Source organism: Schistocerca americana, chromosome 3 (genome assembly GCF_021461395.2).
Source record: "Schistocerca americana isolate TAMUIC-IGC-003095 chromosome 3, iqSchAmer2.1, whole genome shotgun sequence".
NCBI classification, from domain to species: Eukaryota; Metazoa; Arthropoda; class Insecta; order Orthoptera; family Acrididae; genus Schistocerca; species Schistocerca americana.
In genome coordinates this window covers 774,254,880-774,269,860 of record NC_060121.1, presented here as the reverse complement: position 1 = coordinate 774,269,860, position 14,981 = coordinate 774,254,880, and the positions used below count along the sequence as shown (strand labels likewise).

At 39.3% G+C, this 14,981-nt stretch overlaps 1 protein-coding gene across 1 annotated transcript in view; it reads left to right on the top strand.

The window, feature by feature from the left end:
• LOC124607311 (dolichyl-phosphate beta-glucosyltransferase) overlaps positions 1-14,981 on the top strand; it is a 114,060-nt gene that overhangs the window by 35,311 nt on the left and 63,768 nt on the right. Inside the window, exon 3 of the mRNA XM_047139608.1 lies at positions 5,583-5,782. Within this exon, the coding sequence (XP_046995564.1) occupies positions 5,583-5,782 (200 nt within the window). The remainder of the gene's footprint in view (positions 1-5,582; positions 5,783-14,981) is intronic.

The window sequence follows — 14,981 nt, the reverse complement described above, 5'->3', positions numbered from 1 at the left end:
AAAGAAGAAAATGCATCACATTGGTTTTGTTGGTCGAGAAAGGTCTGAACTTTGCACCAACATCTGGGCAACTCCAATCCAACTTGTGAAAAGCTAGTATAGAGCAGGAAATTTCAAAACTTCTCAGTGACATTGCAGAATAGATTTGGAGGGATACCTGCTGGATTTGAACCTGAGCCCCATATAAAAACTTTAATATCGTTTCAGAAGAAAGGAAAGCTCTGGGAGACTTGAGATCAGACCAAGACCTCGTTTTTTTTAGCTACTGATGAAGGGAAAGCCACTGCCCTTCTCTCACGGATGACTACAACAGCAAGATAGAGGCTTTGCTCGATGACCCTGCATATCGCTAGCTAAGAGAGAATCCGATTGGTAAGGTTCAGAGAAAATCTTTAGACCTTCTCAAGAAGAGTTCTGTTCCAGCAAATGTAATCGAGGGCCTGCGCTAACAGGCTGCAGTTCCCTCAAAACTGTATGGCCTGCCAGATTCATAAGGAAGGGTCTCCTCTTTAGCCTAGTAGTAAGCAACATTAGAATGCCCACCTATTTCCTGGCTAAACATCTTACTTCACTGATGGGACCTCTCATTGACAAATGTGACAATTACATCTGGAATTCAGAGGACTTCATAGCATGACCAAAGACCCTTAAACTACAACTGTCAGATCTTTTGGTTAGATTTGATGTTGTATCTTTATATTTGAAAGTATCTCTGTAGGACTCACTAGAGCTTATCAGCAGCAAGTCTGAGAGAGACAGTGTGCCATTGTTTAAACACATTCTTACCTCAATCCACTTCTTACTCAATATCCCGTACTTTGGACAAATGTTCAGTGACACTGTAGCAAGTCCCCTGTCTCCCATGGTGGCTAACTATTTTATGGAAGACTTTGAGGTAAAACCTTTGCCGTTGGTGAGTCTCTAACTGTTCTGATGGTATGTAGGCAATATATTTGTGGTGTGGCCCCCTGGAATGGAGACATTTCCTGTGTTTCTTCAGCATTTGTACTCTCTTCACATGAATATTCAGTTCACAATGGAAGTGAAAACAGATCACAGCTCTCATGGTTAGAAGAAAAGCTATCACTACAGTGGTACTTAGTGTCTACCACAAACCAACTCAACAGAGTAATATTTGCAGGCCACAAGTTGTCATCACCCTGCACAGTGTGCTAGTACCTCATTCTCTCTGCTACATAAAGCACATGTGGTCTCAGATACCAACAGTCTGCCTGGTGAGTTGCGTCTCCCAAAGAACAATGTTACATTACAGCAGTTATTCTGTATTACAGTTTATATTATAAAATAACCCAAAACATTAACATTGCGAGCTTCTATGCAGACACTTTACAGTAGTATAGAAAGAGTTGCCTAAACATCATACGAGTGCTATCCAGAAAGTAACAGACATTTTTGTGTGTCGCAGCAGTGGGCGTAGCTACAGCTGCCATCTCGCTGCAATAACATTCCTACACTCAGTACACATCCAGCACTGGTAGTGAGCGGTATGTGTCCCTACTACTGTGCTTTCTGTGATGTGTTAAAAATATGCACTGCAATAGAAAATACTGCCACTTGTGGGTGCATTCTGCAATTAGGTTTTTGTTTGCAAAAAACTGCAACCAAGTTGAAATTTATTGTGAGTTTTGATTACAGAAGTTTCGTGACATTTCCTCCAAAATTGACAGTGTTTTAGTGCATGAAACTGTGGTGGAGAACCTTGGTTACCAAATATTTTCTGCTCGGTGAGTTCCCAAGATCCTAATGGAAGACCACAAAAAATAGTGTGTGTTGCAGCAATGACCTTCCTTGAAGATTATGAGAAAATTGTAAGAGAGTACTTGATCATACCGTAACTGGGGATGAGACTTGGATGAAGCATCTTAGTTGTTAAAGGAAAAGGTAGTTGATGGAATGAAACGCATAAATTCTCGTAGAAACCAAGGCTGTGTTCGCAAATTCTGTCAGCTAGAAAGATCATGGCCACTGTGTTTGGGACTCAAATGGAATGATTCTCATTGATTTCCTTGGATGTGGCACAACAATTAACTTAGTTAGGTATTGTCAAACACTGACAAGGTTAAGGCAGGTGATATAAAACAAGCATCGTGGAAAACTTACTCACACAAAAGTTTAGTTGTTTTCATGACAACGCGTGTCCTCAATGGCCAGTTGTACCAAAGAGATCCTAATGGTTTTTGGCTAAGAGGTGTTTGATCATCCACAATACTGCTCGGATTTGGCACTGAGCAACAGCCACCTCTTTCCCAGCAATGAAGACGTGACTCACTACACGATGATTTGGTAGTGACGCTGAACTGCATGCTGGTATAAACCAGTGGTTGCAATTGCAGATTTCTATAATAATGAAATTTGGTTTTTTCGTATTGCTAATTTTTTATTTCAAATTACCTGTTTCATTCTGGATAGCCCTCATGTTTTAATTTGATCTGATAAGTTGTTGAATATACGTGTACTGTGTACCATATCTGAATCCGTTTTGCACTAACGTTAATCCCATGACGATTTTGTAGAGGCTGTTTTGTCCTGGTACTATATTCTTGCTTCTCTCTGTCTTTGAGAAAAGAGAAATATTGATAATCACACATTCTAACCACAGCGGCTGCAGAGAATGGTCATGTATGTGTAAGGTGTGCTTGCTTGTGTGACTGTGTATGTTCTCTTTTCTTTTCTGAAGAAGGCTTTGGCTAAAAGCTAAGTGTGTAACAGTCTTTTAGTTATTCCTGTCTGCAACCCAATATATATCTATTGTGAAATGGTTGCCAAAGTTTGTTTTCTTGAGAACTCTCTGCAAAAGTTTCCTCCAAAAATTTATCTACCGTAACTCATTAGCGAGTGGAAATATGTGGAATAAACTAGTTTCTTCAGTTTTAGATCTCCTACAGCAGTGATGATGCATATTGTAAATGCAGGTAAACTAAAGTGCTTAATTAATTGTGAGTTTTCCATTTAGGGTTGTGACTTATATCTAGTAACAAAAACTTGGGAAAAATTTACATAATATCAACAATATGATTGCAAATACACTTCTAGATTAGATTAGGTTCAATTTTCGTTCTGGAGACCAAAAATGAGATGATTCTCATGGGTGTGGAACTTGTCAGAAAGTATAACATACGAACATTAAACATTTGAATATAATACTGATTACCCTGATCATTTGTTAGGAGATTGTCGAAATAGGTGAATACAATGCGTTAAACTGGAACAGCTCATATTTGCAGAAGTAACACGCTGTCAGAATGAAACATTGTAATGCACTATTAATAAACTTATCATACACAAAATACCTAATCTTGACTGTTGTGACCAACTGCTGTCAAAACTGAAATCTGAGAGCTATTTTTACTTAAGCTGGGTTAACAATCTCTGTTAAGATGTTCATCTATGGAGTTTGCCACTCGATAACATTGTGTAAGTCTCACAATATTACACCCGTACAACTGTTCAGCAACTTCACTTTATGGTACTTGCTGTTGTCACTGCTGCAAGACATGACTGATGTTAATCGCGCAGCAATGTCAAAATTTATCAGGCCAGGAGCAGTATATACAATTGCACGTTGAAGTGCTCATAGTTGGATGAAAGCGGTGCTCCTGTGATGAAAGCTGAAAGAAATTTCTACAGTGTGCTGTGTCTGGCCATGAATCCGGAAGTTCTTGTTTCACTTTTTTTAATTTAACAGCAACCAGTGCTGGATTCCATGTAGTGCTGATTGAAACCGTGCACCCCTGTTGACCAGATTGTCTGCCATACAGATATGTATGGCCTCCTTAAAAGTGCAATCTCAGAATGACAAAGCTGAGCATAAAACTTCAGCCATCTTGTAAAACGTGATGCCCCATGGTCAGACATGGCTCTGCAGTCACTGATTTATAGGATTGGTCCAAGCATATATGATGGCATTCAAATACAACATTCTTGCACGGTTCAACATGTCTATCCAATATAAGATTTCTCACATTGCCGTGGGATCTTATATGAACCAAATTTTTTAAGGCCAAGATTGTCTGACCAAACATAACAAATTCCTAAATTTTTCTGGTGGATAAAATCATAGTTGATGGCATGTCTCTAGAGAATTCTTTCTAATCTTGAAGCTATACCACCACAATATAGCAAAATGGTCATTGCAGTGGGTGCCTCCGAATCTTCATTTACTTCCCTACACTGAAATCACTTTGATCAGAATGCATTGCTTATGTGTCTATTCTCTGTGGGATGCACGGAATATGATTACTGTATTTTAATGTTATTCTTCCCTTGGGGTTTTGCTACAGATTTTATTGAAACAAAGCAAAAGCATTCTCAATATTTATGAATCCCTGATTCAGTGATAATTGATACTCATTGCTCCATTATATGAGTTCATGACATCCAAGTTGGCCATTGAGCAATATCTGTTCCTTAAGCTAATTTATTATAGACTGATTAAAATCCAATGTTTTTTTATGTGGTTGGTGATAATTTTAGTAAATATCAAGTTCTTTACTTGAAGGAGGCTGATAGGTGTTTAATTTTTGTTTTGTCTTTTCTGTATTCTTTTTGGCGAAATATAATCATGCATTTCTATAAATGACCAACACAAATTATTAATTATGAGAGAACTGACATGGAATCTGGCTCTGAACAGCACCAAGTGATCACCCCCCCCCCCCCCCCCCCCCCCAACCCTCCTCCCCTGCCACTGCTGACTTGCTTTATAAGATTTTAACAATGCAAAAATTGCAAGGTATTTTGTTACAGTAGTCAGATAATTAGATGTGTAATTCAAATGATATTTTTACAGAAACATAATTACATCAATACATCTTACTAGTTGCTTGGAAATGTCTAGCATAGTTACAGTCTTCAAAGACAAATATAAAATTTGTACATTTAATAATAGTTCTTCATTAAACTTAAAGTATATTTTTAATATTTCAAGATGGAATTTGCGAACATATTTAGATAGTCTGTGTTGATCATACAGTGATAGAATTTTAGCATAAAAATATGTTTAAGTTACGATATATGAGATTTTATACATCAGATAACAAATTATAAGGTATTGACAGTAGATACAAGAAGTTATATTATTCGCAATACTGTATCAGTTATCACACTAAAAGTGTGGATTGAGTAGTAAACTAAAAGCGTCTTGATACCGTACATTACAACCTCCTTGAAATGTTTTAAGTTATGAAAAGTTTAGTACAGAATGCACATATTTTACATGATACGAATCACAATACTTGTTACTTTGTAACATTAACTGAATTTTTCGCCGGTGCTTGACACCACATGACAACAATGTTAATTAGGAAACACTTTCCTGATGAGGGTTGAATAAAACTTAGGCAGTTTTTTGTTCTACTGATTTTTATTTGTATGAATTAGTTTTCAGCTTATTAGGCCATCTTCAGATAACTTTCCTGATGGTCTGCAAAATGTTACTTATTTTATCGTGAACTTGCTTTCCTATTTAATATTGAACAACTCTGATTAGTAACAGACATGACACTATGGTAAAATATGGTATGTTATTATTTAGTTGTAATTTTATTCTTTTCCTGTTCCAGTTCCACCAATGCTTGATGAATGTTTGGACTTCCTTGAAAAACGAAACGGAAATTTCAAGTATGAAATTATAGTTGTTAGTGATGGAAGTACTGATAACACTGTTTCTGTTGCATCGCAATACACTAAAAAATTTGGATCAGAGAAAGTCCGAGTATTAAAGCTTGTTAAAAATAGGGGTAAAGGAGGTGCAGTACGGTTGGTAAGGAAGTTCATTTTTGGCATCTTGCATTTAGTATTATTGTTTCATAAGGACCCATCTTTACTGTATTAACTACCAATTGCATTACACAAGAGAGAAACAAATCATTTGCATAAAAAGAGTAGAAAATATGGACAGTTGAAACAGCACTGTAAATTACATACTGATAAGCAAGGTCCAGCATGGAATAATGACAGTATTATGAAAAGCATTGATTGCAATTTACCATATAGTGGAGATGTTGAGTCACAGACAGGCACAACAAAAGGACTGCTAAAAAAATGAGCTTTCAGCCAAAAGGCCTTCTTCTGAACAAGACAACATACAAACATGTTCATGCAAATGCAACTCACATGCACATGACAACTGTCTCTCGCTGCTGAGGCCAGTCTAGTGTGAATGGGTGTGTGTATGTTGTCTAATTCAGAAGAAAGCCTCTTGGCCAAAAGCTCACTTGCTAAGCTGTCATTTTCTTGTGCCTATCTGCAATTCATCATCTCCACTATGTGGTGATTAGCCATCTATCTTTTTCATATTATTGTCATAATTATAAGAAATGTTGATGACAATCACTGTAGTGTCTTTATGTAATATTGATGACACCTTCAGCTATATTTATAGGCTATATTTTATTTGTAATCAGTTTCGGTGCTATGTTACATCTTTTCAGGCCTCTCTATGATACTGAGTAATCATATGGATATTGGGTAGCCATTGTTAATGTCTCATAGGGTGGGCTTTTCAAGCTCACATTCCCACCCAGGAGGCACCACGATTGGGCATGGCCACAGGTGGGTAGGGGTGGGCAAACAGTTGATGTACGAGCATTCTTGCAGCTGGTCCATAGCCCGGACAACCTAAGTGCAGTGGCCATGTGCATGCGGGGAGGGGTGACCAGGCTGCTTGTCTATACTTGAAACACATGCACTAGGGCCATCTGGCATGTAACCTACAGTACCGCTCCTGCCCAAGGGTGTGATGAGAGGCATCCTTTGCTTGTGGGGCAGCATCTGAGCAGCCTGTGATGAAGGGTACAAAAAATCAATAACTGCTATGTTGAATCTTTTTTGATGCTATGGTGTGAACTATGTAGCACATCAACAGCATATAAATACAGCTGAATGTACCATCCCTACTACACAAAAATATAGTCCCGAGACATACTGTAAATGGATGTGTGGAGATCACTGTAGCAATCTGATCCGCAAGCACAATCAGATTTCTGAGTAATTGAAAGTTCTTGTACATAAATGGAACTTAGAGTATTGGAGCCAAAAGCATATATTCTTACTAAAATCATTGTTACGATGAACTTCCAATAATTCTTATCTGTTAATTCCACTGAAGGAAACATACGTGACTATGTTTCACAAAGCTCATTCAATAGTTCACATTGATTATTTGCATACAGCTCTTATTTAGAGTGACAACAAAATGCTCCTTGTGCCACATGTGGTGAAATAGGAAATGAGCTCTGATGGCTTAGATGCTTTCAGTTAATTTCACTGTGTTCTAAAAAATGTTATACTCAGAATGTGGACTGCAAATGGTAGTATCAGTCACTGGAATGCTCACTGACTCTGTAACCTTCCTTCATCTGCTGTGTATAATCACAGGAGGTAATCATTACAGCACGGAAGCTCTGTAACCAGTGGCAACTGTTGTATAAGAGCACAAGAGCATGTGAACACCCCAACTTTTGACGCCTTGTGGATTTATTGATTGTTTTTCTTTGAATGCTGTTAAACATAATATAGATGTGGTAATCTAAAATTCATGGCATAATTCTGCCGTGCTATGCTACATTGCTACTCCTCAAGGCTCCATGAAACTTGGCATCGGAGTCACGAACACACCATTAGTTGTGCAAGTTTTAAGGAGCTTTTATGCATGCACAACTGGTGTGATGTAATTGCCTTATGGACCAAATACATATGGATTTGATAAACGACGTGCACAGCTCATGGCAAGCACAGGTAGCCCTTACCACTCAACTACAAGTTTGTGTCAATGCCATCAGGTGGTATCACATTGCAGTAGACTTTGCCTCTGTTTGTTTGGTATAAATCCTGTTAGGAAGTAGCACACTCCTCAGATGTGTCAATTCACTCACTATATGATGAAATTAGATTGGACATCAGTATATGTTAGAGTTGTACTGATAGAAAAACCTATTTTGTAGGATTCTGAATGAGATATAGTGTATTAAGTTTTGGATTTTATAATGCAGTGATTCATTTGAGGTGCTGTGAACCATAAAGCACGCCATCATTAATTGTGAGACTGTAGCATTTATTCATGCTTCTGACATCTGTTGATATTATGATGGATTAGGTCTATCTGTGCTACTGGCCAACAATGTATAAGATAAGTATGACTACAAGCAAACATTTAATGAAGAAGTGCATAATAAGCATAAGATGTGTGGGTGCAATGTACGAATGTCTAATTTTTAGCCCGGAAGTTAATTTGTCAACTAATACATACACATGTGTTAGGAATCTTGTACATTTGTCTGAGAAAATAAAAAGTATGAAAACTCTCACTTTCACAAAAATGTGAACGGGAGATTAGCAAAGGCTTAAACTTTATTTTGTTCGTGCCGTAAACTGTATTTAATTGTGTACCAAACAACAAAATTAAAAAAATTCTTTCTTTTTTTAGACAAGTTACATATGTTATTATTATTATTATTATTATTATTATTATTATTGTAGGCAGTGGCTCTAGTTGTATAAATATCTTGATAAGCAGAACTGCTACACGGCAGATGCTATTGATTTCACACTCTCATATTTATCTGAATCTAAAAATTTGTGAACACCCAGAATGTATACTTATGAGCCGCCACTGACTGTAACAAATATGTCTGAAAAGGCCACATACAAACTTTTGGTGGGGTGGGGGGTGGGGGGGGGGGGTGGGGGGGGGGGGGTGCTCTTGGTGCTCAGTTCCTACTTGAGCTAAGAACATGGGGAATTTCTTGGTTTAGCCGAGACCAGTGGCCATTTGTACAGCAATTCAAACATACTGTAACTATGTCACAGTATATTAAGCAGGGTTTGAACATCCTGGAGCTAGCACCCAAGCAGATTATTTAAATTGATTAATTCCTCTTGCAAAAGAACTTAATTGGGCTGAAATTAATGCTCAACTAATAGCACCATGTGTATGTGCACCTTTTGCATTTTACATGCAAAAACAGTCACCCGTAACTACCTCCGGACTGGAGCGAGACTGATGGTTCAAATTTTTTCCACTGGTCTGTCGGACCTTGGTCTAGGGTAAGTTTTAACCATTTAAAAAAATATTCTATTGTGAGGATTTTATGTGCAAAAAAAACACATTTTTCTGGAAGATTTTTGAAATGCGCCACTTCTTTACTTTAAATGTGTATGAATTGGTTCAAACTTTTCACATAGGTGGATAAATGGATAAAGTCATTTTTTTTTAAAATCCAGTAATCTTTATCTGTTGTTGAGATATGTTGGCTTAAAGTTCATTTTTATGTGAAATGGTTTAAAATAAATAAAAAATGCATTCTTATTATGAAATTGAATACTTACTTTCAAAAATCTAGCTCCATTTGGATTTTACATGTAAAAAAACACTTTTTGTGAGTTTTTTTATGCGTGCCACTTCTGTGTTTCAGACTTACGTGAATTTGTTCAAATTTTGTAAGAAGGTAGGCAAATACTTGTAGTTAATGGTCACCCAGTTGTTTTGTGGTAGCCTTATCCATTGCCACGATATAAGCAACATGGTTTGAAAGACAATAAAAATACCTGTACTGAATCAGTTGTCACCTGAGTGAACAAATATCCACATTGGTTGCCAATCTGTGGCAGTCTAATGTCAAAATTGTGGTAGAGTAAAAGTTGGGAACCAGAATGAAAAATGCTCCCCCAAAAAAGGCAAATATGCCTTGGGCAGAGTTAGGGGTGTAAAATAAAGAAACTATCTTTTTGATTTATCTATCAGCTGTAAAGGTGTTTAAATTAAACCATTTTGATATAGTCACTCTTTTTATGTGTGAACCCTATTTCCTCAGTGCAGTGAGCTCTGTTAGACCTACCCCCTGTTACCCGTATGATGAGGTGTGTGACAGCAAATAGACAGAAATTTATGTACTTTTAGAGAGAGGGATGCATTCACAGTAAGAAGTATCTGAGAGTGGTGGTGCACCTGTAATAGGAAGCATTCCAGATTAGGAATACTAAACTTTAACGATATGTTATGTCATATTACATGATATGACTAATGCCATGTTAGAAAACACGATGGTATATGGTGTCATGTATATGGTTCATGACATCATGTCTCATGTTAACGATGTAGGAAAAGATAGATTGCTGCTTACTGTAAAGAATACACATAAAGCTGCAGACAGGCACAGTTAAAAGACACTTACATAAAGTTTTCATCCACAGCCTTCATCGGTAAAACACACACACACACACACACACACACACACACACACACACACACACACACACACGCAGGGAAAAAAAGGAGCAAGAAAGGAGAGGAACAGGGAAGTGCAGGCGGGTGCATTGGCTGAGGGCTGAAAATAAACAAGGTGGGGGATGAGGTTGGGAGGAGATGATAGGACATAGGGGATATCAACTGTTGGATGGAGAATGTGGGGACAGTATTTTACCATAGATTGTCGCCTGTATAGCTACGGGAGCAGAGAATGTGTTGTAAGGGTAACTGCCATCTGTGCAGTGGTGGTGGAGAGAAGGATGTCGATGGCTCGGGTAGTGAAGCAGCCATTGAAATCAAGTGTGTTAAGTTCAGCTGCATGCTGTGTTCACAGGGTGGTCTACTTTGCTCTTGGCTTCAGTTTTGCACTGGCTATTCATCCTGGTGGGTAGCTGGTTATTATTCATGCCAATATAAAAAGCTGTTCAGTGATTGCAGCAGAACTTGTAAATGATATGGCTGCTTTCACAGGTGGCCTGGCCCCTGGTGGGGTAGGACAAACCTGTGACAGGACTGGAATAGGGAGTGCTGGGTGGGTGGATTGGGCAGGTTTTGCACCTCGGTATTCCATAGGGATATGATCTTTGTGTCAAGGGGTTGGGATTGGGAGTGACATAGGGATAGACTAGGATATTGTGGAGGTTGGTTGAGTGACAGAACACCACTTGGGAAGTATCCCAGATGGGATGAACCTCATTTCAGGGCATGATGATAAATAATCAAAGCCCTGGTGAAGGATGTGGTTCAGTTGTTCCAGTCCAGGGTTATGAAGGGGAGACTCCTTTGTGGCTGGTTCTTCGGGTGGTGGGAGGATTGGGGGTGCGAGGGGAAATGGCACAGGAGATCTGTTTGCGGACTATGTCTGGGTGATAGTGCCTGTCTGTGAAGGCCTTGGTGAGACCCTCAGCATAATCAGCAAGGGAGTTTTTTTCACTGCAGATATACTGTTCCCAGGTGGCCAGGATGTGAAAGAGGGTTTTTTTTTGTGTGTGAATGGGATGACAGCTGTCAAAATGAAGGTACTGTTGGTGAGTGGTGGTTTTAATGTGGACAGAGATGTGGAATGAGCCATCAGATAAGTGAACAGACAGATTCAGACACAACATCCATAAGTTATATCCAACCTGGTGACTTCCTACTGCTGTCTCGGGGCATCACTGTCCAACCTCTATTGTATCGACAGTGTTCCCCTTCGTCCACACCACACGTCAACTAAACCATGCATAGCTGACTTCTTCAACTTGCCACATTCCCCAAAACTCTCTACCAGCTGTCCACCAAATCCAGAGCCAAAACATTCCCATAGCACTGTTGTTTACCGTTCCACCAAAACCCTCAGCTCCACAGAAGTTTCAGTCCTATCCAAAGGCCTCACCTTTAGGCCTACAACCAAATTTAACCATGCTGGACTTGTCAATGACATACTCTCTATAAAATGACTTTTATCTTAATAATATGAATATTTATATTTGTGTTTGGAGAGAGAGAGAGAGAGAGAGAGAGAGAGAGAGATTGATTTTTGATTGAGATTTTTACTTTGAGTCGTAACTGGTACCTGAATTTTGGCTGCTGCCTCCTTGAATGATCAGCTTCTGCACCAGTTGGTGACATAATACAATTTGGAGGAAGTTATTGTTCTTTAAGGTTTAAAATACAACTCTGTTAGTTACTTGGCCGTATTGCAGACAGCTTTGAGCCCAAATTTTTGTAGCTTTTCATACCTAAGGGACCACTGTGGTAAGTAAATAAGATCAAACAGCAATCTGCTTTTCGTGAGAAAATGAGATTGCTTGGTACACAAACTTCCTTCAAACTACACATCCTGCTACATCAAAATTGGCCAGTGGAGTTCAGCACCATACTATTGTTCAAGAAAATAATCCAATTACTGTAATTAAGAAATTATGAGAGGTTGTTGCTTATTGAATGAAAACTATAGAGAATGCATTTCTTTTCCTGTATTTTAGTGAACTTTGTACACTTACAATTCGGTCGATTGATAGACGGCAATGATAATGAAGTTCACCTCCTTTTCCAAGAACAAGATATTTCTATTCTTAACTTCCAGAAAATTTGTTTACATAAATGTTTGGAAACTCTTACACATGCTTTACTTGGTTTTATCTCTAAAATATCAATTTTCAGTAAATGTAACAATACCTTCTGAACGACCGCCAGCAACACGTCCTCTTTCCACAAGATACAGATTAACAGTTCTCTCTGTAATTTTTTATTTTTTTAAATTTTTTTTTAATTTTTAAAAATAGTCCTTACTCAAAGATTCACAACTACTATCGTTGTGGGGATTGTGCGCCAAAGTGTTTGTTGCTGTCTAGCTGCACTTCACTTTCAAGTACTTTTTGAATCGCATTTACATTTATGGTATTTGCATACATTACTGAGCTTCTCAGAATAAAATCAGACACAAATTAGTTTTTAAAAAAATCAGTGAGGCACACATAACATTACATCTCCTCCTCCCAACCCCTGCAATGGAAGCACTCCTTTGCTGCCAATTCCTCCAGCCAAAACCACCCTAATTCCAACATTGAACCCTGCCTCTTCTAGTTCATACCAACTGTGATCCTTCCCCCACCCCCACCCCCTTCCCACCTAACCACACACTGGTCACCTTCCAGAAATTCCTTGCCTCCAAACACCAACCTTTAAGTAGAAGAAAGAACAGCCATACACAACCTCCAAACAAATCCTGACCTAATCATCCTACCTGCAAACAAAGGTTCTGCCACTGTTGTTATGAATCACAGTGACTACCTGGCAGAAGGCCTCTGCCAGTTGTCTGACTCCTCCACCTATAAACTCTGCCAGAGTGACCCCATCCCAGAAGTCCAACACAAACTCCAATCCCTGCTTAAGGGCTTAGGCCCTTCCCAGAACATTGCCCCTGAATCCATTTCTCTCCTCATCCCTATGATACCCCCCACACCCACCTTCTACATACTCCACTAAATCCACAAACCTGAACAATCCTGGACACCCCATTGTGGCTGTTATTGTGCCCCCACTGAAAGAATTTCAGCCCTCATTGACCAAAACTTCCAACCAATTGCCCATTATCCATCGTACCACACCAAACACACCAATCTCTCCCTTCACTGACTTTCCACCATCCCCACCCCTTTACCTCCTGGGTCCCTGCTTGTCACTATTGATGCCATCTCCCTATACACTAACATCCCTCATGCCCATGGTCTTATCACTACTGAACACTGCCTTTCCCAGAGTCCTTCAGATTCCAAACTCACCACCTCATTCCTCATACACCTCACTAACTTTGTCCTAACCCACAACTACTTCTCATTTGAAGCCTCTAGTCTGGTTCAGGTTCATTGATGATATCCTCATGATCTAGACTAAGGGCCAAAACACCCTATCTTCATTCCTTCGCAAACTCAACACCTTCTTTCCCATCTGCTTCAAGTGGTCCTCTTCAACCCAGCATGCCACATTCCTACATGTTGACCTCCTCCTCTCTGTCCACATTAAACCCACCAACCACCACAATACTTTCATTTTGACAGCTGTCATCCCATTCACATAAAAAAAACCCTCTCACACAGCCTGACCATACTTGATTTCAGTCGTTGCTTCACTACATGAGCCATCTGAATCCTTCCATCTACCACCAGCTTTTCTGAACTGCACATATGACAGTTATCCTTACAACACATTCTCCATTCCCGTAACTATCCTGACCACAACCTATGGTAAAATACTGTCCCCACACCCTCCACCCAATGCTTTCTACCCTCTCCGTTCTGCCATCTCCCGCCACAAGCTCATCTCCCACCCGGTTTACTTGGAGCCCTCTGCCAACGCATCTGCCCGTCTTTCCGTGCTGCTCTCCTTTTTTGCTCCTTTTTTTCCCCACCTCTCTGCCCCAGAACCTCCTGACACTGCAGTTGTTACCAGTCTAGTCCATGCACACTCCACCAGACAGTGTTTGTTTCTCTCCCAATCCATACACCATCCCTGCCCCTTCCCCGCCCCGTACAGATTGCTGCTTGCATCCCACGTGATAGTTGCATTCTGGCCTAAGATCTGGAGTTGGCAACCATGTGTGCATGAAGGGTGCTTGTGTGTGTGAATGGAGTGTGTCTCTCTTTTACTGATGAAGGCTGTGGCCAAAAACTATATGTAAGTGTCTTTTAATTGTGCCAATGTGCAGCTTGACATGTCTTCTCTGTGGTAAGTAGCAATTTACCTTTTCCCACATTGCTGATATTCCTACCTGAAGTTTCCATGTCTCATGTTAGTTTACTGGGCACGATGCATTATATTACATGACATAGATAGGTAACTAACAAGTAAAAAAGCATGAATATGTCAAGATGTTTTGATTTAAACATCTTCAAAGCCACCAGATAAGTTGAAAAGCTACTTCCTTTCTTTTATGTCTCTAACTCTTCCTAGGACATTTTTGTGCTATGAGTGGAGCATTTTTCACTATGGCACGTATGTGAAAATCATAGTGAAAACATGCAGTATAATTCATCCATGGCAAGAAGCAACGATGCTATACTTAATTAAGTGTTACATATGCTTGTATATGGATGCCTTGCGTTTGTCGTGGACATTCATGTGAAGTGAACATAGAAAATAACAGTGAGAGATGAAAAGTGTCTGTGTTTGATATGTTTGAAAGATGTTCTATTGTGGCGTAATAATTGAACAGTATTTAAAGGGAGTAGCA